Source organism: Salmo trutta, chromosome 32, assembly GCF_901001165.1.
Source record: "Salmo trutta chromosome 32, fSalTru1.1, whole genome shotgun sequence".
Lineage (NCBI taxonomy): Eukaryota > Metazoa > Chordata > Actinopteri > Salmoniformes > Salmonidae > Salmo > Salmo trutta.
Window position 1 is genome coordinate 43824961 of NC_042988.1, and position 25278 is coordinate 43850238.

Consider the following 25278-nt stretch of genomic DNA (forward strand, 5'->3'; position numbering starts at 1 on the left):
TTTGGTTCCTAGTGAATACCACCCACTTGAAGCCCGCAGGGTAACAGTTTGCCCATTTACCTAATATTTGTATTTAACTAGGCAAGTCAATTAAATAAAAAGATTAGGGGAATGGGCAAACTGTTACCCTAATGGTAGTTTAAAGCAGGGTTTCCCAAAGTCAGTCCTGGTGAGGGTTTGACCAGTATAGGCTGTCATTGTAAATAAGAATTTGTTCTTAACTGACTTGCCTAGTTAAATAAAGGTAAAATAAATAAAAAAATCCAGACGTAAAATCTGGCATGTGTCTGTAATGTAGTGAGACAGGAACTCGACCAATGGCCTGGTAATCTGTTCCTAGATCTGTTGGTAAAGTCAATCCTTTACTCTCGGCTCATGTTGCGTAAGGTAAAGGTTGACTTTTGCACTTGGAGACAATATTTTGGCGTCCTAACGTGCCGCATGGAGAGCTGGACGATCAATATCGAGTTCAACTGAAGCCATGTATCTCCGTTGTGGGGGGTTTAGATTCAGATCTCTTCGGGGAGTTACGGTAATGAGTAGTCCACTCCGCGATGACGTCATCGGTAGATGGAAGCTAGTGGGTCCCGCCCATCGGGACTCGCACGGAAACGAACGGAGAAACACTGCTGTCGTGGACTCCACATGTCCCATCTATTCTCCCAGATAAGTGTTTTGTTGTGAGAAAAGGTTACGAATTGACTGATTCCAATCTCAGACTGTAGGGAGTTAGTTTTATCCATTACCTGCTACTCGACCTCAAAAGGAAAGTGTTTTTGTTTCCTCCACGGAAAAGTTCAGAAAAGGTGAGTGGTGACGCGCTTCACGTCAAAGCCTTGCGCAAACATGATTGATTCATTAATGCCATTCATATAATGCGTACAGCATTTCTATCGTACAGCATTTAGAAACAGTTACGCTGTTAGCCTACATTATTGATGAAAATCAGTGCAGTCGCTCGATACAATCAAAATAACTGTAGTTGGCTATTTTACATAGATTTTTCATAATTAAGTCTAAATCATACCCATTAATGATTGATTAACTGATTGGGATTCAAAACGAAGTGAAGCTAATTTTTTTTATTTAAATATGTGTAGTTGTAAATTAGGGCGGGAGTGGGTTGCGTGGGGGCGGGGGAGTTTTGGGGGGCGAATGGGGGGGTTGCGTGCGTGTTGGTGGATGTCCTAACAAACAAAACACTAACGTGTCCTAACAAACAAAACACTAACGTGTCCTAACAAACAAAACACTAACGTGCCCTAACAAACAAAACACTAACGTGTCCTAACAAACAAAACACTAACGTGTCCTAACAAACAAAACACTAACGTGCCCTAACAAACAAAACACTAACGTGCCCTAACAAACAAAACACTAACGTGCCCTAACAAACAAAACACTAACGTGCCCTAACAAACAAAACACTAACGTGCCCTAACAAACAAAACACTAACGTGCCCTAACAAACAAAACACTAACGTGCCCTAACAAACAAAACACTAACGTGCCCTAACAAACACAATACTCCAAAATGTCCTGACTGGTGGAAATCCCAGTTTTATTCTGTCAATATGAATGGTTCTAGAAGGCTAGTGTTCTAGAAGGCTAGTGTTCTGCTGTCAATATGAATGGTTCTAGAAGGCTAGTGTTCTAGAAGGCTAGTGTTCTGCTGTCAATATGAATGGTTCTAGAAGGCTAGTGTTCTAGAAGGCTAGTGTTCTGCTGTCAATATGAATGGTTCTAGAAGGCTAGTGTTCTAGAAGGCTAGTGTTCTGCTGTCAATATGAATGGTTCTAGAAGGCTAGTGTTCTGTAGACTAGTGTTCTGCTGTCAATATGAATGATTCTAGAAGGCTAGTGTTCTGTAGACTAGTGTTCTGCTGTCAATATGAATGGTTCTAGAAGGCTAGTGTTCTGTAGACTAGTGTTCTGCTGTCAATATGAATGGTTCTAGAAGGCTAGTGTTCTATTGTCAATATGAATGGTTCTAGAAGGCTAGTGTTCTGTAGACTAGTGTTCTGCTGTCAATATGAATGGTTCTAGAAGGCTAGTGTTCTGTAGACTAGTGCTCTGTGCTAATGGTCCCTAGTGGGCAATAAGACGAAAGTAGGAGGGGAGGATAGTAGGAGGGGAGAGACAGAGGGGGAGGATAATAGGAGGTGTGAGAGAGGAAATAACTACATAATAGAAGTAGAGGGGGAGGAAATAACTACATAATAGAAGTAGAGGGGGAGGACATAACTACATAATAGAAGTAGAGGGGGAGGAAATAACTACATAATAGAAGTAGAGGGGGAGGACATAACTACATAATAGAAGTAGAGGGGGAGGAAATAACTACATAATAGAAGTAGAGGGGGAGGAAATAACTACATAATAGAAGTAGAGGGGGAGGACATAACTACATAATAGAAGTAGAGGGGGAGGAAATAACTACATAATAGAAGTAGGGGGGGAGGAAATAACTACATAATAGAAGTAGGGGGGGAGGAAATAACTACATAATAGAAGTAGAGGGGGAGGAAATAACTACATAATAGAAGTAGAGGGGGAGGACATAACTACATAATAGAAGTAGAGGGGGAGGACATAACTACATAATAGAAGTAGAGGGGGAGGACATAACTACATAATAGAAGTAGAGGGGGAGGAAATAACTACATAATAGAAGTAGAGGGGGAGGACATAACTACATAATAGAAGTAGAGGGGGAGGAAATAACTACATAATAGAAGTAGAGGGGGGGACATAACTACATAATAGAAGTAGAGGGGGAGGACATAACTACATAATAGAAGTAGAGGGGGAGGACATAACTACATAATAGAAGTAGAGGGGGAGGACATAACTACATAATAGAAGTAGGGGGGAGGACATAACTACATAATAGAAGTAGGGGGGAGGACATAACTACATAATAGAAGTAGAGGGGGAGGAAAGGTAGAATGAGGAAGAGATATGGGGGAGGAGAAAGATAATAGATGGAGAGGGGAGGGAGTAAAAGTTACAGTGAGGTATAAGGTTAAGGTGGTCTCTACCACTGAGGTCTGGGAATGGGGAAGTAGATGTGTCTCTACCACTCCAAGGTCTGGGAATGAGGAAGTAGATGTGTCTCTACCACTCCAAGGTCTGGGAAAGGGGAAGTAGATGTGTCTCTACCACTCCAAGGTCTGGGAAAGGGGAAGTAGATGTGTCTCTACCACTCCAAGGTCTGGGAATGGGGAAGTAGATGTGTCTCTACCACTCCAAGGTCTGGGAAAGGGGAAGTAGATGTCTCTACCACTCCGAGGTCTGGGGATGGGGAAGTAGATGTGTGTGTGGGGGAAGTTCTAAGCGTCATAGAAATGCTGTACAGTAAATCCTCTGTTTCTCCGGGTAAATGTGTACAGTTCTGTTTTGTGCCCTAAATGGCACCCTAATCCCTCCATAGTGCCCTACTTGGGACTGGAGCCTTATGGGCCCTGGTCAAGTAGTGTAAAACATAGAGAATCGGCTGCCATTTAGGACACAGTCCTGGGAACCTTGCCTTTGTACAGTATTATGACTGCTCACTCACTGTGTGTGTGTGTGTGTGTGTGTGTGTGTGTGTGTGTTGTATTATCAAAACATTTCAGCTTTTTGTGAATGTGATATCAGGAACCATAATGTTTAGAAGGATCTTGACAGAGTAGAAGGGTTGTGTTACTAAAGGTATTGAGTTACAATGTGGACGGATGGGGGGGCAGACAGAGAGACATGAAGTCAGACAGTCTGAGTGTTAGTGTGTCTTTTCTGTGTTTTCTTAGAGAGCACTGTGAGTTGGCTACTTCCCTCCAAACTCCCGCTGTGTTGTTGAACAGACATAGACACATTAGCTGTTACCCTCTCTGTTGTTGAATAGACACAAAGACATGGACACACCTGTTAGCCTCTCTGTTGTTGAATAGACACAAAGACATGGACACACCTGTTAGCCTCTCTGTTGTTAAACAGACACAGACATGGACACATTAGCTGTTACCTTCTCTGTTGTTGAAGAGGCACAAAGACATGGACACACCTGTTACCCTCTCTGTTGTTGAATAGACACAAAGACATAGACACATTAGCCGTTAGCCTCTAGCTCCTGTCAGCCTGACGATGGTGTTATGAAACTATTATCTATAGAGATGCATGATATATCGGTATCGGACGATATTAGCTAAAAATGCCAACATCGGTATCGGCCCAATGTCTAGTTTAACGCCCCGATGTGCAAAACCGATGTCAAAGCTGGGGTGTCAGGTAGCGTAGTGGTTAGAGCGTTGGACTAGAAACCGAAAGGTTGCTAGATCGAATCCCCGAGCTGACAAGGTAAAAATCTGTCGTTCTGCCCCTGAACAAGGCAGTTAACCCACTGTTCCTAGGCTGTCATTGAAAATAAGAATTTGTTCTTAGCTGACTTGCCTAGTTAAATAAAGGTAAAATAAATAAAAGCTGACATGCATGCCTATATAACGAAGATGTCTGCTTTGTGGATCGAGCAGTCAACAAGTGAGACAACTCGAAGGTGAAATCCATTAAAGCCAAGATAATGGTATTCATTGCCCTTGATAATCAACCGTTCTCTGTCGTGGGTGATGTTGGCTTTCGCCGACTGGTCGAGCACCGGTACACACTACCAAGTACACAATTTTTCCGATGTTGCCCTACCGGAGTTACACAGTAATGGGGGCACTTTTTGGTCTGTGTGTGTAACCTTTATTTAACTAGGCAAGTCAGTTAAGAACAAATTCTTATTTACAATGACAGCCCGGACGACGCTGAGCCAATTGTGCGCCGCCCTATGGGACTCCCAATCACGGCCGGATGTGATACAGCCTGGATTCTAACCAGGGACTGTAGTGATGCCTCTTGCACTGAGATGCAGTGCTTTAGACCGCTGCATCCATGTGTGTGTGTTAAGTATTTAACTGGACTAGAATGCTTAAAAGGCCTCTAAATATTTTTATATCGGTATAGTTTTTTTTGGCAAGGAAAATATCAGATATCGGCCAAAAATGTCATATTGGTGCATCACTAATTAGCTATTAGCCGCTAGCAGATCAGTCTGACCCACAAGGGTGTTATGAAACTGTTAGCATTAGCATTGTTAGCTATTAGCCGCTAGCTCAGATCAGTCTGACCCACAAGGGTGTTATGAAACTGTTAGCATTAGCATTGTTAGCTATTAGCCGCTAGCTCAGATCAGTCTGACCCACAAGGGTGTTATGAAACTGTTAGCATTAGCATTGTTAGCTATTAGCCGCTAGCTCAGATCAGTCTGACCCACAAGGGTGTTATGAAACTGTTAGCATTGTTAGCTATTAGCCGCTAGCAGATCAGTCTGACCCACAAGGGTGTTATGAAACTGTTAGCATTAGCATTGTTAGCTATTAGCCGCTAGCTCAGATCAGTCTGACCCACAGCATTGTAACCCACAATATTTCTGTGTCTCTCCCTCCATGCTATAAATCAAATGTAATTTTTCACATGCTTGGTAAACAACAGGTGTAGTCTAGCAGTGAAATGCTTATGGGCCCTTTCCAACAATTCAGAGAGAAAAAAACATGAGGAATAAATACACGGGCTATCAGTACCGAGTCAATGATAACTAGGCTATATACACGGGGTACCAGTACACAGTCCATGATAACTTGGCTTTATACATGGGGTACCAGTACTGAGTCAATGATAACTTGGCTATATACATGGGGTACCAGTACTGAGTCAATGTGCAGGGGTACGAGGTAATGGAGGTACATGCACTGACCCCTGAGTCAATGCGTGTTAGAATTACCTTTGGTAGTGATTACAGCTGTGAGTCTATCTGGTTAATTCTCTAAGAGCTTTGCACACCTGGATTGTACAATGTTTGCACATTATTCTAAAAACAAATCTTCAAGCTCTGTCAAGTTGGTTGTTGATCATTGCTAGACAGCCATTTTCAAGTCTTGCTCATACATTTTCAAACCGATTTTAAGTCAAAACTGTAACTAGGCACCTCAGGAACATTCAATATCATCTTGGTAAGCAACTCCAGTGTATATTTGGCCTTGTGTCTTAGGTTACTGTCCTGCTGAAAGGTGAATTCATCTCCCATCTCTCTGGAGAAAGCAGACTGAAGCAGGTTTTCCTCTAGGATTATGCCTGTGCTTAACTCTGTTCAGTTTATTTTTGTTCTCAAAATATGAAGTGGTACTCAGGGATGTGTTGTATTGGATTTGCCCCAAACATAACACTTTGTATTCAGGACATTAAGTACAGTTCTTTGCCACATTATTTGCAGTTTTACTTTAGTACCTTGTTGTAAACAGGATGCATGTTTTGAAATATTTGTACTCTGAACAGGCTAACTTTTTTTCACTCTGTCACTTAGGCTAGTATTGTGGAGTAACTACGATGTTGTTGATCCATCCTCAGATTTCTCCTATCACAGCCAATAAACTCTGTAACTGCTTTAAAGTCACCATTGGCCTCATGGTGAAATCCCTGAGTGGTTTCCTTCCTCGCCGGCAACTGAGTTAGGAAGGACGCCTGTATCTTTGTAGTGACTGGGTGTATTGATACACCATCCAAAGTGTAATTAATAACTTCACCATGTTCAAAGGGGTTTTTAATGTCTTTTTTTTTGCATGGCAGTGGAAAACCTCCCTGGTCTTTGTGGTTGAATCTGTGTTTGAAATTCACTACTCGACTGAAGGACCTTACAGATAATTGTATATGTGGGGTACAGAGATGAGGTGGTGATTCAAAGATTATGTTAAACACTATTATTGCACACAGAGTGAGTCCTTGTAACTTATTATGTGACTTGTTAAGCACATTTTTACTCCTGAACTTATTTAGGCGTTTCCATAACAGCGGTGTTGAATACTTATTGACTCAAGACATTTATGCTTATTAATTTGTTAACATTTCTAAAAACGATATTTAACTTTCTCATTATGGGGTATTAAGTGTAGGTCAGTGACACGTCTCAAATGGAATCCATTTTGAATTCAGGCTGTAACACACAAACATGTGGGGAAAGTCAAGGGGTGTGAATCATTTCTTGAAGGCTCTGTAACTAGGAATACAGTGACTAGGCAACAGGATTGATAATCAACAGTAGCAGCAGCGTATGTGATGAGTATAGAAGTGCAGTGCAAAAAGGGTCAATACCAACTATCTACCCAGACTAACTATTTACTATTCCTTATGGTTAAATACACTGCTCAAAAAAATTAACATGGCATAGACTGACAAGGTGTTATTCATGACGTACATGACATAGACTGACCAGGTGTTATACATGTCATACATGACATAGGCTAACCAGGTGTTATACATAACATACATGACATAGACTGACGAGGTGTTATTCATGACATACATGACAAAGACTGACCAGGTGTTATACATGTCATACATGACATAGGCTAACCAGGTGTTATACATGACATAGACTGACCAGGTGTTATACATGATATACATGACATAGGCTGACCTATGTATAACATAGGTGTTATACATGACATAGATTGACCAGGTGTTATGCATGACATACATGACATAGACTGACCAGGTGTTATACATGACATAGACTGACCAGGTGAATCCAGGTGAAAGATATGATCCCTTATTGATGTGACTTGTTAAATCCACTTCAATCAGTATAGATGAAGGGGAGGAGGCAGGTTAAATAAGTGTTTTTAAGTCTTGAGACAATTGAGACATGGATTGTGTATGTGTGCTATTCAGAGGACAAGACAAAAGATTTAAGTGCCTTTGAACGGGATATGGCATCCTTATGGTTAAATATACTGCTCAAAAAAATTAAGGGAACACTTAAACAACACAATGTAACTCCAAGTCAATCACACTTCTGTGAAATCAAACTGTCCACTTAGGAAGCAACACTGATTGACAATACATTTCACATGCTGTTGTGCAAATGGAATAGACAACAGGTGGAAATTATAGGCAATTGGCAAGACACCCCCAATAAAGGAGTGGTTCTGCAGGTGGGGACCACAGACCACTTCTCAGTTCCTATGCTTCCTGGCTGATGTTTTGGTCACTTTTGAATGCTGGCGGTGCTTTCACTCTAGTGGTAGCATGAGACGGAGTCTACAACCCACACAAGTGGCTCAGGTAGTGCAGCTCATCCAGGATGGCACATCAATGCGAGCTGTGGCAAGAAGGTTTGCTGTGTCTGTCAGTGTAGTGTCCAGAGCATGGAGGCGCTACCAGGAGACAGGCCAGTACATCAGGAGACGTGGAGGAGGCCGTAGGAGGGCAACAACCCAGCAGCAGGACCGCTACCTCCGCCTTTGTGCAAGGAGGAGCAGGAGAAGCACTGCCAGAGCCCTGCAAAATGACCTCCTCAAACGGTCAGAAACAGACTCCATGAGGGTGGTATGAGGGCCCAACGTCCACAGGTGGGGGTTGTGCTTACAGCCCAACACCGTGCAGGACGTTTGGCATTTGCCAGAGAACACCAGGATTGGCAAATTCGCCACTGGCGCCCTGTGCTCTTCACAGATGAAAGCAGGTTCATACTGAGCACATGTGACCGTCTGGAGACGCTGTGGAGAACGTTCTGCTGCCTGCAACATCCTCCAGCATGACCGGTTTGGCGGTGGGTCAGTTATGGTGTGTGGTGGCATTTCTTTGGGGGGCCGCACAGCCCTCCATGTGCTCGCTAGAGGTAGCCTGACTGCCAGTAGGTACCGAGAGGAGATCCTCAGACCCCTTGTGAGACCATATGCTGGTGCGGTTGGCCCTGGGTTCCTCCTAATGCAAGACAATGCTAGACCTCATGTGGCTGGAGTGTCAGCAGTTCCTGCAAGAGGAAGGCATTGATGCTATGGACTGGCCCGCCCGTTCCCCAGACCTGAATCCAATTGAGCACATCTGGGACATCATGTCTCGCTCCATCCACCAACGCCACGTTGCACCACAGACTGTCCAGGAGTTGGCAGATGCTTTAGTCCAGGTCTGGGAGGAGATCCCTCAGGAGACCATCCGCCACCTCATCAGGAGCATGCCCAGGCGTTGTAGGGAGGTCATACAGGCACGTGGAGGCCACACACACTACTGAGCCTCATTTTGACTTGTTTTAATGACATTACGTCAAAGTTGGACCAGCCTGTAGTGTGGTTTTCCACTTTAATTTTGAGTGTGACTCCAAATCCAGACCTCCATGGGTTGATACATTGGATTTCCATTGATTTATTTTTGTGTGATTTTGTTGTCAGCACATTCAACTATGTAAAGAAAAAAGTATTTAATAAGATTATTTAATTCATTCAGATCTAGGATGTTATTTTAGTGTTCCCTATATTTTTTTGAGCAGTGTATTTAACTAACTATTTAGCAGCCTTATGGCTTGGTTAAATATTTAACTAACTATTTAGCAGCCAGCTTGGTTAACTATTTAACTAACTATTTACCAGTCTTATGGCTTGGTTAACTATTTAGCAGCCTTATTGCTTGGGGGGTAGAAGCTGTTCAGGGTCCTGTTGGTTCCAGACTTGGTGCATCCGTACCACTTGCTTTGCTGTAGCAGAGAGAACAATCTATGACTTGGGTTGCTGAAGTCTTGGACAATTTTTGGGACCTTCCTCTGACACGGCCTGTTATAGAGGTCCTAGATGGCAGTCTCAGTCTGACTACTGCTGTACATCTTCTGCTGCTCCTTGCTTCACCCTTTGCAGGAAGAGTAGAACTAAATAGAACAGAAGGACATTTCTCAGTTTAGTTTAGGTATTTAATCTCCGGTGACTGGGCAAGAAGAGACTTGGGCACTTCCTGATTTGTGTTTTCCAGGAAGCGCCCAGTCCTGTTCATGGAAGGAAGGATAGGGGTGGGGAGAAAGAGAAGGGGAGGGGGGAGTAGCTGTGTCTCTACCCATGTTGTGTGTGTGTGTGTGTGTGTGTGTTTTAAGCCTATCCTTAACTATTCAGAGTTAATGCCTAAACTTCACCATAAACACAAAATGTGATGTTTTGAACAACTTGTAAATGTTACGTTTGAGAAACATGGCTGAACGTCTAATTCTGACGTGAGACTGAGACAGCTGATAGGACAAACACAGACCAGAAAGAACAGGAAGGATTCAGTGTTCACTACTAGAACCAGCTGAATCTCCTCCGTTATGTCAACCTGTTGATGTGTTCACTACTAGAACCAGCTGAATCTCCTCCGTTATGTCAACCTGTTGTTGTGTTCACTACTAGAACCAGCTGAATCTCCTCCGTTATATCAACCTGTTGTTGTGTTCACTACTAGAACCAGCTGAATCTCCTCCGTTATGTCAACCTGTTGATGTGTTCACTACTAGAACCAGCTGAATCTCCTCCGTTATGTCAACCTGTTGTTGTGTTCACTACTAGAACCAGCTGAATCTCCTCCGTTATGTCAACCTGTTGTTGTGTTCACTACTAGAACCAGCTGAATCTCCTCCGTTATGTCAACCTGTTGATGTGTTCACTACTAGAACCAGCTGAATCTCCTCCGTTATGTCAACCTGTTGTGTTCACTACTAGAACCAGCTGAATCTCCTCCGTTATGTCAACCTGTTGATGTGTTCACTACTAGAACCAGCTGAATCTCCTCCGTAATGTCAACCTGTTGTTGTGTTCACTACTAGAACCAGCTGAATCTCCTCCGTTATGTCAACCTGTTGATGTGTTCACTACTAGAACCAGCTGAATCTCCTCCGTTATGTCAACCTGTTGATGTGTTCACTACTAGAACCAGCTGAATCTCCTCCGTTATGTCAACCTGTTGATGTGTTCACTACTAGAACCAGCTGAATCTCCTCCGTTATGTCAACCTGTTGTGTTCACTACTAGAACCAGCTGAATCTCCTCCGTTATGTCAACCTGTTGTTGTGTTCACTACTAGAACCAGCTGAATCTCCTCCGTTATGTCAACCTGTTGTTGTGTTCACTACTAGAACCAGCTGAATCTCCTCCGTTATGTCAACCTGTTGATGTGTTCACTACTAGAACCAGCTGAATCTCCTCCGTTATGTCAACCTGTTGTGTTCACTACTAGAACCAGCTGAATCTCCTCCGTTATGTCAACCTGTTGATGTGTTCACTACTAGAACCAGCTGAATCTCCTCCGTAATGTCAACCTGTTGTTGTGTTCACTACTAGAACCAGCTGAATCTCCTCCGTTATGTCAACCTGTTGTTGTGTTCACTACTAGAACCAGCTGAATCTCCTCCGTTATGTCAACCTGTTGATGTGTTCACTACTAGAACCAGCTGAATCTCCTCCGTTATGTCAACCTGTTGATGTGTTCACTACTAGAACCAGCTGAATCTCCTCCGTTATGTCAACCTGTTGATGTGTTCACTACTAGAACCAGCTGAATCTCCTCCGTTATGTCAACCTGTTGATGTGTTCACTACTAGAACCAGCTGAATCTCCTCCGTTATGTCAACCTGTTGTGTTCACTACTAGAACCAGCTGAATCTCCTCCGTTATGTCAACCTGTTGATGTGTTCACTACTAGAACCAGCTGAATCTCCTCCGTTATGTCAACCTGTTGTGTTCACTACTAGAACCAGCTGAATCTCCTCCGTTATATCAACCTGTTGTGTTCACTACTAGAACCAGCTGAATCTCCTCCGTTATATCAACCTGTTGTGTTCACTACTAGAACCAGCTGAATCTCCTCCGTTATATCAACCTGTTGTGTTCACTACTAGAACCAGCTGAATCTCCTCCGTTATATCAACCTGTTGCTGTGTTTTGCCCCAGCCAGTTACTGTGAAGAAAATAGGAACATTCTCTCTTTGAAGGTCACCAACGTTTCAGCAGCTTCATCATCATGTAAATAGCCCATCCAACCAATTACCTACCTCATCCTCATATATATATATATATTTTTTTTTTCTGCTCTTTTGCACACTAGTATTTCTACTTGCACATCATCATCTGCACATCTCACTCCAGTGTTAATTGCTAAATTGTAATTACTACGCTACTATGGCCTATTTATTGCCTTACCTTCTTACTTCATTTGCACACTGTATATATATATATTTTCTGTATTCAGATTTTCTACAAACGTGCAGTCAATAACGTACAGTGTTATTGACTGTACGTTTGTTTATGTGTAACTCTGTGTTGTTTGTGTCACACTGCTTTGCTTTATCTTGGCCAGGTTGCAGTTGTAAATGAGAACTTGTTCTCAACTGGCCTACCTGGTTAAATAAAGGTGAAATAAATCAAATGAAAAAAATCAAGCTGTAAAACAACTGAGATGTAGTGTCCTGCTGGTCAGTGTCCACACTATTAAACAGTGATTCACTGGTACAGGACTATAATTCAGCTGTAGTGTCCTGCTGGTCAGTGTCCACACTATTAAACAGTGATTCACTGGTACAGGACTATAATTCAGCTGTAGTGTCCTGCTGGTTAGTGTCCACACTATTAAACAGTGATTCACTGGTACAGACTATAATTCAGCTGTAGTGTCCTGCTGGTTAGTGTCTACACTATTAAACAGTGATTCACTGGTACAGGACTATAATTCAGCTACTCAAGTGGAAACACTGCATCTAGAATCATGGAGGATAACTCAACGTGTTGTCTTGTTTCCATTGTGGACACACTACATAGTGTCAACTCCAAGAGGTTTAACTGTGTCTGATCCTATACAGACATGAGGGAAGGGACAGTGATGATGATAATCAACTCCAAGAGGTTTAACTGTGTCTGATCCTATACAGACATGAGGGAAGGGACAGTGATGATAATCACCGTGATGGTGTATTTATGTATGTTATGGTAGCAGTACTGCTAAACCTGTCTGACCGGTAATATTGATGGAGGTTATTAAAAAAAAAAAATATAGGCCACACACACAGAGATGTAGAGATCAGCATTGGTCTCTGGTGGAATATTCCATGGGTCTGATCGCTACTGAAACGTGTGTGTGTGTGTGTGTGTGTGTGTGTGTGTGTGTGTGTAAAATAGCCACACATGTCAACCAGATGGACACAATGGAACTATCTCAATTGCAGCCAGAGGAGGAGGGTCAGTTTATACAGGGAATGTATCCAAAATGGTACAGTATTCCCTATGGAGGGAACCCTATAGCACCCTCTTCCCTGTGGAGGGAACCCTACAGCACCCTCTTCCCTGTGGAGGGAACCCTACAGCACCCTCTTCCCTGTGGAGGGAACCCTATAGCACCCTGTTCCCTGTGGAGGGAACCCTATAGCACCCTATTCCGTATGGAGGGAACCCTATAGCACCCTCTTCCGTATTGGCCCTGGTCAAAAGTAGTGCACTACATAAGTGATTCCTCAAAAAACCTAGTCCCCAAAAAATAGTTTGGGGGTTTTCAGGAAACGTAAACCAAAGAATAGTCCTTTGGCGGAAAGATTGTTGACATATTTGGTATTTGTATCTAAAAGCATAATGGAGAAATAATTAAGCAAAGTTAGCATATATATGCCTTTTTGGCCTTACACAGGCCTCCTTTAAGACTCCATAGTGCTTCATCTGTAGAGGCTACAAAGCAACATTGGTGTCACATGAAGCTTTACTGCTTGCTCTTGAGCAAGTGAATTTTCCCCAGTGTCTGGTGGAAAGCAGACTGAACCAGGATTTCTTCTAGGATTTTGCCTCTAAACTGTTCATTTTTGTCCTAAAAGACTCCCTAGTCCTTGCTGATGACAAGCATACCCATAACATTATGCCACCACCACCATGCATGAAAATATGAAGAGTGGTACTCAGTGATGTGTTGGATTTGCCCCAAACGACGCTTTCTTTTCAGGACATAAAGTTTATTTATTTTCCATACTGTTTTAATATCACCGTTGGCTTCATGGTGAAATCACTGACGGGTTTCCTTCCTCTCTGGCAACTGAGTTGTAGTGACTGGGTGTATTGATACACCATCCAAAGTGTAATTAATAACTTCACCATGCTCAAAGGGATGTTCAATGTCTGTTTGTTTTTTTTACCCATCGACCAATAGGTGCCCTTCTTTACGAGGCATTGGAAAACCTCCATGGTCTTTGTGGTTGAATCTGTGTTTGAAATTCTCTGCTCGACTGAGGGACCTTACAGATAAATGTATGTGTGGGGTACAGAGATGTGGTCATTAAACACTGTTATTGCACACAGTGACTCCATGCAACTTATTATGTGACTTGTTAAGGACATTTTTACTCCTTAACTTTAGGCTTGCCATAACAAATGGGTTGAATACTTATTGACTCAAAACATTTTTAATTAATTTGTAAACATTTCTAAAAACATTTAACTTTAACATGATCGGGTATTGTGTGTAGGCCAGTGACACAAAATCTGAATTGAATGAATTTTAAATTCCGGTAGAATTTGGTAGAGCATAGCTCGGTTGGTAGAGTATGACTCTTGCAACACCAGGATAGTGGGTTCAATTCCAGGGACCACCCATATGGTAAATGTTGGCACGCATGTTGCTTTGGATAAAAGCGTTTGCTGAATGACCTACAGTTGGAGTTGGAAGTTCACATACACCTTAGCCAAATACATTTAAACTCAGTATTTCACAATTCCTGACATTCAATCCTAGTAAAAATTCCCTGTCTTAGGTCAGTTAGGATCACCACTTTTATTTTAAGAATGTGAAATGTCAGAATAATAGTAGAGGGAATTATTTATTTCAGCTTTTATTTTTTTCATCACATTCCTAGTGGGTCAGAAGTTTACACACTCAATTTGTATTTGGTAGCATTGCCTTTAAATTGTTTAACTTGGGTCAAACGTTTCAGATGGCCTTCCACAAGCTTCCCACAATAAGTTGGGTGAATTTTGGCCCATTCCTCCTGACAGAGCTGGTTTAACTGAGTCAGGTTTGTAGGCCTCCCTGCTCGCACACGCTTTTTCAGTTTTGCCCACAAATGTTCTACAGGATTGAGGTCAGGGCTTTGTGATGGCCACTGCCAATACCTTGACTTTGTTGTCCTTAAGCCATTTTCCCACAACTTTGGAAGTATCCTTGGGGTCATTGTCCATTTGGAAGACCCATTTGCGACCAAGCTTTAACTTCCTGACTGATGTCTTGAGATGTTGCTTCAATATATCCACATAATTTTCTTGCCTCATCTATTTTGTGAAGTGCACCAGTCCCTCCTGCAGCAAAGCACCCCCACAACATGATGCTGCCACCCCCGTGCTTCACGGTTGGGTTGGTGTTCTTCGGCTTGCAAGCCTCCCCCTTTTTCCTACAAACATAACTATGGTCATTATGGCCAAACAGTTCTATTTTGGATTCATCAGACCAGAGGACACTAATCCAAAAAGTATGATCTTTGTCCCCATGTGCAGTTGCAAACCGTAGTCTGGCTTTTTTATGGCGGTTTTGGAGCAGTGGCTTCTTCCTTATTGAGCGGCCTTTCGGTTATGTCGATATAGGACTCGTTTTACTGTGGATATAGATACTTTTGTACCTGTTTCCTCCAGCATCTTCATAAGGTCTTTTGCGTTTTGTTCTCGGATTGATTTGCACTTTTCGCACCAAAGTACGTTCATCTCTAGGAGACAGAACGCGTCTCCTTCCTGAGCGGTATGACGGCTGCGTGGTCCCATGGTGTTTATACTTGCGTACTATTGTTTGTACAGATGAATGTGGTACCTTCAGGCATTTGGAAATTGCTCCCAAGGATGAACCAGACTTGTGGAGGTCTAGAATTGTTTTCTGATGTCTTGGCTGATTTCTTTTGATTTTCCCATGATGTCAAGCAAAGAGGCACTGAGTTTGAAGGTAGACCTTGAAATACATCCACAGGTACACCTCCAATTGACTCAAATTATGTCAATTTGCCTATCAGAAGCTTCTAAAGCCATGACATTTTCTGCAATTTTCCAAGCTGTTTAAAGTCAGTCAACTTAGTGTAAACTTATGTCCAACTGGAATTGTGATACAGTGAATTATAAGTGAAATAATCTGTCTGTAAACTATTGTTGGAAAAATGACTTGTGTCATGCACAAAGTAGATGTCCTAACTGACTTGCCAAAACTATAGTTTGTTAACAAGAAATTTGTGATGGGGTTGAAAAACAAGTTTTATTGACTCCAACCTAAGTGTATGTAAACTTCCGACTTCAACTGTATATATAAAATGTGTTCTACACATTTCTATCTGAATGCTCTGTAATGTTAAACCCTCCTGAACAGGCCCCATGGGCTAGAACCTGGCAGCTCTTTGATTGGTGTTGCCATGGTGAAGAGGATTCTTAATGTCCTAGGAGGACACTGATTGGACGGCCAGGGTTTGGAGTGGGTGTGTTTGTGTGTCTGCAGTCAGGCTTGTGCCTATGTAGCTGATGGACAGTTTTCAGTGTGAGTCTAGTAGAGTGGAAATAGCCTGGTCCCAGATCTACTGATCCATCATAGTAGAGTGGAAATAGCCTGGTCCCAGATCTACTGATCCATCATAGTAGAGTGGAAATAGCCTGGTCCCAGATCTACTGATCCATCATAGTAGAGTGGAAATAGCCTGGTCCCAGATCTACTGATCCATCATAGTAGAGTGGAAATAGCCTGGTTCCAGATCTACTGATCCATCATAGTAGAGTGGAAATAGCCTGGTCCCAGATCTACTGATCCATCATAGTAGAGTGGAAATAGCCTGGTCCCAGATCTACTGATCCATCATAGTAGAGTGGAAATAGCCTGGTCCCAGATCTACTGATCCATCATAGTAGAGTGGAAATAGCCTGGTCCCAGATCTACTGATCTATCATAGTAGAATGGAAATAGCCTGGTCCCAGATCTACTGATCCATCATAGTAGAGTGGAAATAGCCTGGTCCCAGATCTACTGATCTATCATAGTAGAATGGAAATAGCCTGGTCCCAGATCTACTGATCCATCATAGTAGAGTGGAAATAGCCTGGTCACGTCCCAGTTCTGTTTGTGCATCATGCTAATACTTCTTGTCATGTCTAACAGTGGCATAATGGCACAAACAGACTGGTACCCAGGCTAGGGAAGAAGTGACAGACCAAATACATTTCCGAGACAGTGGAACAGGAAGTGAAAGAGATGGATGGGCCAAGAGGAAGAGTTAGGAGGGAAGGACAAAAATGATCCACCCCTCCCTCCCTCTTATCTCTTAGTATTCTCTGTAGTTACGACATCCACCTCTCCTGTCTATTGTAAACTGTTTAGAGGGTCATTTGGAACTGTGATGTTATTATCAGGTCTATTAGTATAACAACTAAAATGGGGTTTTCCTCCCTTTCTCTCCTCTCCTGTCTGCCTCTTTCTGTCCGTCTGTCTACTCTAGGTTGTTGTCACGACTGCCCTTCCTCCCACAATGTCTTCTGAAACCAAGCCCATCCAGGGGTCAGTATCCCCATGCTCTACGACCCCTCCCCTGACCTCCAGGTCCCCTGGCTCCCCGGTCTTCCCAGTCTCCCCAGTGTCCCCTGGGTCCTTGTGCCCGCCAGCCTCCCGGCACCGAGACCGTTCCCCCTCCCCCATGAGAGGTTACCTCATACCCAGCCCCCTGCCAACCAGACGTACTAGGACCTGCTCCGCGTGAGTACACACACACACACACACACACACACACACACACACACACACACACACACACACACACCCAGTTAGTGTTATAATTCAATAGTTATGAAACTGCTTAACTCATTATGTCTAGGGGTCCTAGCTACATGGTCTGTAACCTGACTCATTATGTCTAGGAGTCCTAGCTACATGGTCTGTAACCTGACTCATTATGTCTAGGAGTCCTAGCTACATGGTCTGTAACCTGACTCATTATGTCTAGGAGTCCTAGTTACATGGTCTATAACCTGACTCATTATGTCTAGGAGTCCTAGTCCTAGCTACATGGTCTGTAACCTGACTCATTATGTCTAGGGGTCCTAGCTACATGGTCTATAACCTGACTCATTATGTCTAGGAGTCCTAGTCCTAGCTACATGGTCTGTAACCTGACTCATTATGTCTAGGGGTCCTAGCTACATGGTCTGTAACCTGACTCATTATGTCTAGGAGTCCTAGCTACATGGTCTGTAACCTGACTCATTATGTCTAGGAGTCCTAGCTACATGGTCTGTAACCTGACTCATTATGTCTAGGAGTCCTAGCTACATGGTCTGTAACCTGACTCATTATGTCTAGGAGTCCTAGCTACATGGTCTGTAACCTGACTCATTATGTCTAGGAGTCCTAGTTACATGGTCTATAACCTGACTCATTATGTCTAGGAGTCCTAGTCCTAGCTACATGGTCTGTAACCTGACTCATTATGTCTAGGGGTCCTAGCTACATGGTCTATAACCTGACTCATTATGTCTAGGAGTCCTAGTCCTAGCTACATGGTCTGTAACCTGACTCATTATGTCTAGGGGTCCTAGCTACATGGTCTGTAACCTGACTCATTATGTCTAGGAGTCCTAGCTACATGGTCTGTAACCTGACTCATTATGTCTAGGAGTCCTAGCTACATGGTCTGTAACCTGACTCATTATGTCTAGGAGTCCTAGCTACATGGTCTGTAACCTGACTCATTATGTCTAGGGGTCCTAGCTACATGGTCTGTAACCTGACTCATTATGTCTAGGGTCCTAGCTACATGGTCTGTAACCTGAGTCATTATGTCTAGGGGTCCTAGCTACATGGTCTGTAACCTGACTCATTATGTCTAGGGGTCCTAGCTACATGGTCTGTAACCTGACTCATTATGTCTAGGGTCCTAGCTACATGGTCTGTAACCTGACTCATTATGTCTAGGGTCCTAGCTACATGGTCTGTAACCTGACTCATTATGTCTAGGAGTCCTAGCTACATGGTCTGTAACCTGACTCATTATGTCTAGGGTCCTAGCTACATGGTCTGTAACCTGACTCATTATGTCTAGGGGTCCTAGCTACATGGTCTGTAACCTGACTCATTATGTCTAGGGGTCCTAGTTACATGGTCTGTAACCTGACTCATTATGTCTAGGGGTCCTAGCTACATGGTCTGTAACCTGACTCATTATGTCTAGGGGTCCTAGCTACATGGTCTGTAACCTGACTCATTATGTCTAGGGGTCCTAGCTACATGGTCTGTAACCTGACTCATTATGTCTAGGGGTCCTAGCTACATGGTCTGTAACCTGACTCATTATGTCTAGGGGTCCTAGCTACATGGTCTGTAACCTAACTCATTATGTCTAGGGGTCCTAGCTACATGGTCTGTAACCTGACTCATTATGTCTAGGGGTCCTAGCTACATGGTCTGTAACCTGACTCATTATGTCTAGGGGTCCTAGCTACATGGTCTGTAACCTGACTCATTATGTCTAGGGGTCCTAGCTACATGGTCTGTAACCTGACTCATTATGTCTAGGGGTCCTAGCTACATGGTCTGTAACCTGACTCATTATGTCTAGGGGTCCTAGCTACATGGTCTGTAACCTGACTCATTATGTCTAGGGGTCCTAGCTACATGGTCTGTAACCTGACTCATTATGTCTAGGGGTCCTAGCTACATGGTCTGTAACCTGACTCATTATGTCTAGGGGTCCTAGTCCTAGCTACATGGTCTATAACGTGACTCATTATGTCTAGGGGTCCTAGCTACATGGTCTATAACCTGACTCATTATGTCTAGGGGTCCTAGCTACATGGTCTGTAACCTGACTCATTATGTCTAGGGGTCCTAGCTACATGGTCTGTAACCTGACTCATTATGTCTAGGGGTCCTAGCTACATGGTCTGTAACCTGACTCATTATGTCTAGGGGTCCTAGCTACATGGTCTGTAACCTGACTCATTATGTCTAGGGGTCCTAGCTACATGGTCTGTAACCTGACTCATTATGTCTAGGGGTCCTAGCTACATGGTCTATAACGTGACTCATTATGTCTAGGGGTCCTAGCTACATGGTCTATAACCTGACTCATTATGTCTAGGGGTCCTAGCTACATGGTCTATAACCTGACTCATTATGTCTAGGGGTCCTAGCTACATGGTCTATAACCTGACTCATTATGTCTAGGAGTCCTAGTTACATGGTCTGTAACCTGACTCATTATGTCTAGGGGTCCTAGCTACATGGTCTATAACCTGACTCATTATGTCTAGGAGTCCTAGTTACATGGTCTGTAACCTGACTCATTATGTCTAGGGGTCCTAGCTACATGGTCTGTAACCTGACTCATTATGTCTAGGAGTCCAAGCTACATGGTCTGTAACCTGACTCATTATGTCTAGGGTCCTAGCTACATGGTCTGTAACCTGACTCATTATGTCTAGGGTCCTAGCTACATGGTCTGTAACCTGACTCATTATGTCTAGGAGTCCTAGCTACATGGTCTGTAACCTGACTCATTATGTCTAGGGTCCTAGCTACATGGTCTGTAACCTGACTCATTATGTCTAGGGGTCCTAGCTACATGGTCTGTAACCTGACTCATTATGTCTAGGGGTCCTAGCTACATGGTCTGTAACCTGACTCATTATGTCTAGGGGTCCTAGCTACATGGTCTGTAACCTGACTCATTATGTCTAGGGGTCCTAGTCCTAGCTACATGGTCTATAACGTGACTCATTATGTCTAGGGTCCTAGCTACATGGTCTATAACCTGACTCATTATGTCTAGGGGTCCTAGCTACATGGTCTATAACCTGACTCATTATGTCTAGGGGTCCTAGCTACATGGTCTATAACCTGACTCATTATGTCTAGGAGTCCTAGTTACATGGTCTGTAACCTGACTCATTATGTCTAGGGGTCCTAGCTACATGGTCTATAACCTGACTCATTATGTCTAGGAGTCCTAGTTACATGGTCTGTAACCTGACTCATTATGTCTAGGGGTCCTAGCTACATGGTCTGTAACCTGACTCATTATGTCTAGGAGTCCAAGCTACATGGTCTGTAACCTGACTCATTATGTCTAGGAGTCCTAGCTACATGGTCTGTAACCTGACTCATTATGTCTAGGAGTCCTAGCTACATGGTCTGTCACCTGACTCATTATGTCTAGGGGTCCTAGCTACATGGTCTGTAACCTGACTCATTATGTCTAGGGGTCCTAGTCCTAGCTACATGGTCTGTAACCTGACTCATTATGTCTAGGAGTCCTAGCTACATGGTCTGTAACCTGACTCATTATGTCCAGGAGCCCTAGCTACATGGTCTATAACCTGACTCATTATGTCTAGGGGTCCTAGTCCTAGCTACATGGTCTGTAACCTGACTCATTATGTCTAGGGTCCTAGCTACATGGTCTGTAACCTGACTCATTATGTCTAGGGGTCCTAGTTACATGGTCTGTAATCTGATTGGATGTGTGCATTAATATGAGAAGTAAGCTTATGTGACCAGCTGTTGAGTGCATTTACCCAGGAGACACCTTGCCTTAGTCCAGGACCATCTCTGTCTCTCTTGACCTCGTGGTCGGCCAGTCCAAGAGGATTATTATTGGTTCAGATGGTGAGGAAACATTAAAATGTACAAAAAGGAAACATACCAAAGGCCCAAACTAAAGCCTCTAAACCAAACCAAAGGCCCCAAGGCCACCAAAGTAAACCTCCAGCCTCACGGTTTTTCCAGCTGGGACACCGACTGATATTCACCTTAATTGGCAACACCTGATGTGCTTATCAAGGCTTAGCTCAGCACCTAGACCCGGTTGGTGCTGCCACCTGGGGGATGGAGTGTGGAAGTGTATCCTGGCAGTGGCAATGTGTTGACTAACTGTTTGCCAACACTACCCCCCACCCCATATCGTAACGCTGTGCAGCGCATCGTAACACTGTGCGGCGCATCGTAACAGTGTGCGGCGCATCGTAACAGTGTGCGGCGCATCGTAACAGTGTGCGGCGCATCGTAACGCTGTGCGGCGCATCGTAACGCTGTGCGGCGCATCGTAACGCTGTGCGGCGCATCGTAACGCTGTGCGGCGCATCGTAACGCTGTGCGGCGCATCGTAACGCTGTGCGGCGCATCGTAACGCTGTGCGGCGTATCGTAACGCTGTGCGCCGTATCGTAACGCTGTGCGCCGTATCGTAACACTAAAGTGGTCCCTCAATTAAACGTTGTGATCTTTATGCCTCAACTTCTGTCATTGCACCACACTATCACAAGGGGGAGTTAGAACGCTGATATATCTCTCGTCTAAACTGTGGCACAAATTGGGGGATTTTTCACACCAAGCTCAGCTATTTACACTATCCTTTTGTAAATGAATGGAGGTGGGAATGTTTCAGTCCGCAAGTCTCTCTCCTCTGGCGCTAGAGTCCTGCATCAGGCAAAACAACATTTAGCTGGCGGGTCGGTCCCAGAGTTGAGAGAGAGAACGTGGGTCAATACAATGGCTCAATTACACTTGACATGTGGACTGATGATTTTAGAAAAACAGACACGGTGGCCTTTTGGTTTCTCTCCCTCTAAAAACCAGAAATAAACAATTTCTAAATAACAAACTGTCTTTATTTACCACAGTGTGAGAGTGACAGCCCCTCTATAGAAAGTGAGTTTCTGAAACACGGAGTCCTTCTTTACTGGTGAGAAGAAGAAACTGAATGAAAGTACAGTGAGGATAGGGAGGGGAAAAAGATTGACCTGAGCTAGTTCATTTATTTAATTAATGAAATGTACTAGTTTATTTAGGCAATTTAATATTCATTTAGGTTTGGCCTATTTAGTAGGCTATTTACAGCAAAATCTATATTTGTCAGCATAAAGCTTTGGATCAAAATAAATAAGTACCAACATTCTTTCTAATTAACTTGGTCAAAACATTTCTTTATTGAAGACTAATCTGCTCATATTGTTTGTGTTCAATTATTTGTGACGTTGTTGTGGTTACAATGAAGAATGGAAACAAAATATATCAAATCTTATTCATACTGAATAATTAGATGAGTGTTGCAAGCTTGTCATTGTTCCTTTTTTTAAATGTTGCCTGCCTTTTTATTGTGTGTGTGTGTGTAGGGCGGAGCGTGCAGCGGAGGGTCCGTCGTTCAGCGGCGTATGTAAGTGTTTCTCTCGGACTAAAGGACACGGCTTCATCACACCAGCCGACGGAGGCAGCGACATCTTTGTCCACGTCTCAGAGTGAGTTTGTGGATCACAGCCTCAACACACATTATAAAATAACAGCAGCTCCCACTGACCCAGTGACGAGGACGGTGACGAGGGGTACGGTCTGCAGTTCACTGTGTGTCCTTTCACCTTTTATCGTGGCGTCATTGGTCCCTGAGGTCCTACTGCCCGTCTTTAGAGAGGAGAGTCTCTCTCCTTCAAAAGCAGGCTATTCGAGTGGTCGACCGTATCAGAAGTACAGAGCGATTGGTACAGCCGTTACTTTTAGTCCCCAAGCACGATGGAATGTAGCCTCCCGTCCTGAACCTCAAGGTAGCAAGTTCAAAATGCTCACACTCTGCCGCCGCCGGCTACTGCAGTCGGTGCCTCCCAGCAGTTGGTTCAAGTTCATACATCTGAAGGATTTCTATTATTTTCAATGTGATATACATCCTCCCCATCTCCCAATCATCCTTCTCTATGGTAGTGGAGGCGGTGCCAGGGGATCAGAGTATTGGCCTATCAGGGTCATTGGCTGGTCGTAGCGGAGTCGAGAGAACAAGTGGAGCTCCACGCTGGTTTCCCATAGTCGGTCTCTGAGTTCATACTGAATCTCTGGGGTTCGTGGTAAATAACAAGAAAAGTTGTTTGTCTCCGGCTCAGTGGATTCAGTTTCTGGGTCTGGTTTTGGACTTGGTTCTGAATCATTTGTTTTTGTCCCAACAGAGGAGGGTCGCATTGCAGCTTTGTCTGGCACAGTTTCAGCTGGGGCACTCTTTTAGACTTGTGCATGCAGTTATTGTGTCTGATGGTCTCTATGATAGCTGTGGTACTTCTGGGACTTCTGTTAATCATACCTGCTGGCCTTGTACAGCTTGTACCTGCTGGCCTTGTACGAGTCGCGTTGGGATAGGTCATCGGGGTTGGTTCTGTTGACATTGAATGCTGCAGTATGGGCTCTCAGCATGGCAGGGATTTCTCCGTTCATCCAATGTTTTTGGTTGGGTTATGTCCGGATTGTTATTTTGTAGGTACATCATCATCAACACATTTCCTAATGAAGTCTGTGACTGACGATGTATATTCCTCAATGTTGATGGATGAGTCTTTAAACACATTCCAGTCAGTATTCTCAAAACATTCCTGCAGCATTGAGTCTGCCTCTGTCCAGCTCCTCACTGTTCTCTGTGTTGGTGGCTCCCTCTTGAGTTGCTGCTTGGAGGAGGGGAGTAGGAACAGAGAGCCATGATCTGATTGGACGAAGTGAGGGCGGGAGATGGTTATTTACGAGTCACTGAGTGTACAAAACATTATGGACACCTTCCTAATATTGAGTTGCACCCCCCCTTTGTTCAAGGCACTAAAATATTTTCTTGCCCATTCACCATTTTTTTCAAAAATGTTTATTTTTAATTGAACCTTTATTTAACTAGGCAAGTCAGTTAAGAACAAATTATTATTTACAATGACGGCCTACTGGGGAACAGTGGGGTAACTGCCTTGTTCAGGGGCAGAACAACAGATTTTTATTTTCTTATTTTTTTATATGTGCCTTTTGAATGGCACACATACACAATCCATGTCTCAATTGTCGCAAGGTTTAAAAACACTTCTTTACCCTGTCTCCTCCCCTTCATCTATACTAATTGAAGTGGATTTAACAAGTGACATCAATAAGAGATCATAGCTTTCACCTGGATTCACCTGGTCAGTCTGTCATGGAAAGAACAGGTGTTCATAATGTTTTGTACACTCAGTGTATGTTTGTGGTCTGGGAAGTTGTGTACATGTGGTTCTAGGAGAGAAGACAGTTGGAAAAGAGCAAACTGATAAAGATGAGCATGTATTCTCATCTCTCACTCATCCCTCCTCCCTCTACAGTATCGAGGGGGAATACGTGCCAATGGAAGGAGATGAGGTGAGCTATAAGGTGTGCTCCATCCCTCCCAAGTACCAGAAGGTCCAGGCGGTGGATGTCACCATCACCCACCTCAACCCAGGATCGAAGCACGAGACCTGGGGTGGGGCGCTGCTCAGCTCCCCCTGAGTCCCGGAGGTTTCTGGAGGGGAGAAATGTCAACAGGGAAAGGGTCCCCTTTGTAGTTTTTCTGATGGGACATATGGGTTAAAGCTTGTTGTGGGAGGAAATGGAAAGGTTGGTATTTGAATGGGGAAGATATGTATCATTAGACGGGAAGGTTAATCAAATAAAGCTGCATCACTTCAACAATA

At 43.7% G+C, this 25278-nt stretch overlaps 1 protein-coding gene across 1 annotated transcript; it reads left to right on the forward strand.

The window, feature by feature from the left end:
- The first annotated feature begins 565 nt into the window (after positions 1 to 565).
- Positions 566 to 25278, forward strand: LOC115171985 (calcium-regulated heat stable protein 1). Its single transcript, XM_029729226.1, has 4 exons — positions 566 to 806; positions 17293 to 17546; positions 22957 to 23079; positions 24928 to 25278. The coding sequence occupies exons 2-4, from the start codon at positions 17323 to 17325 to the stop codon at positions 25091 to 25093; spliced, it is 513 nt and encodes a 170-aa protein (XP_029585086.1). The 5' UTR covers positions 566 to 806; positions 17293 to 17322; the 3' UTR covers positions 25094 to 25278.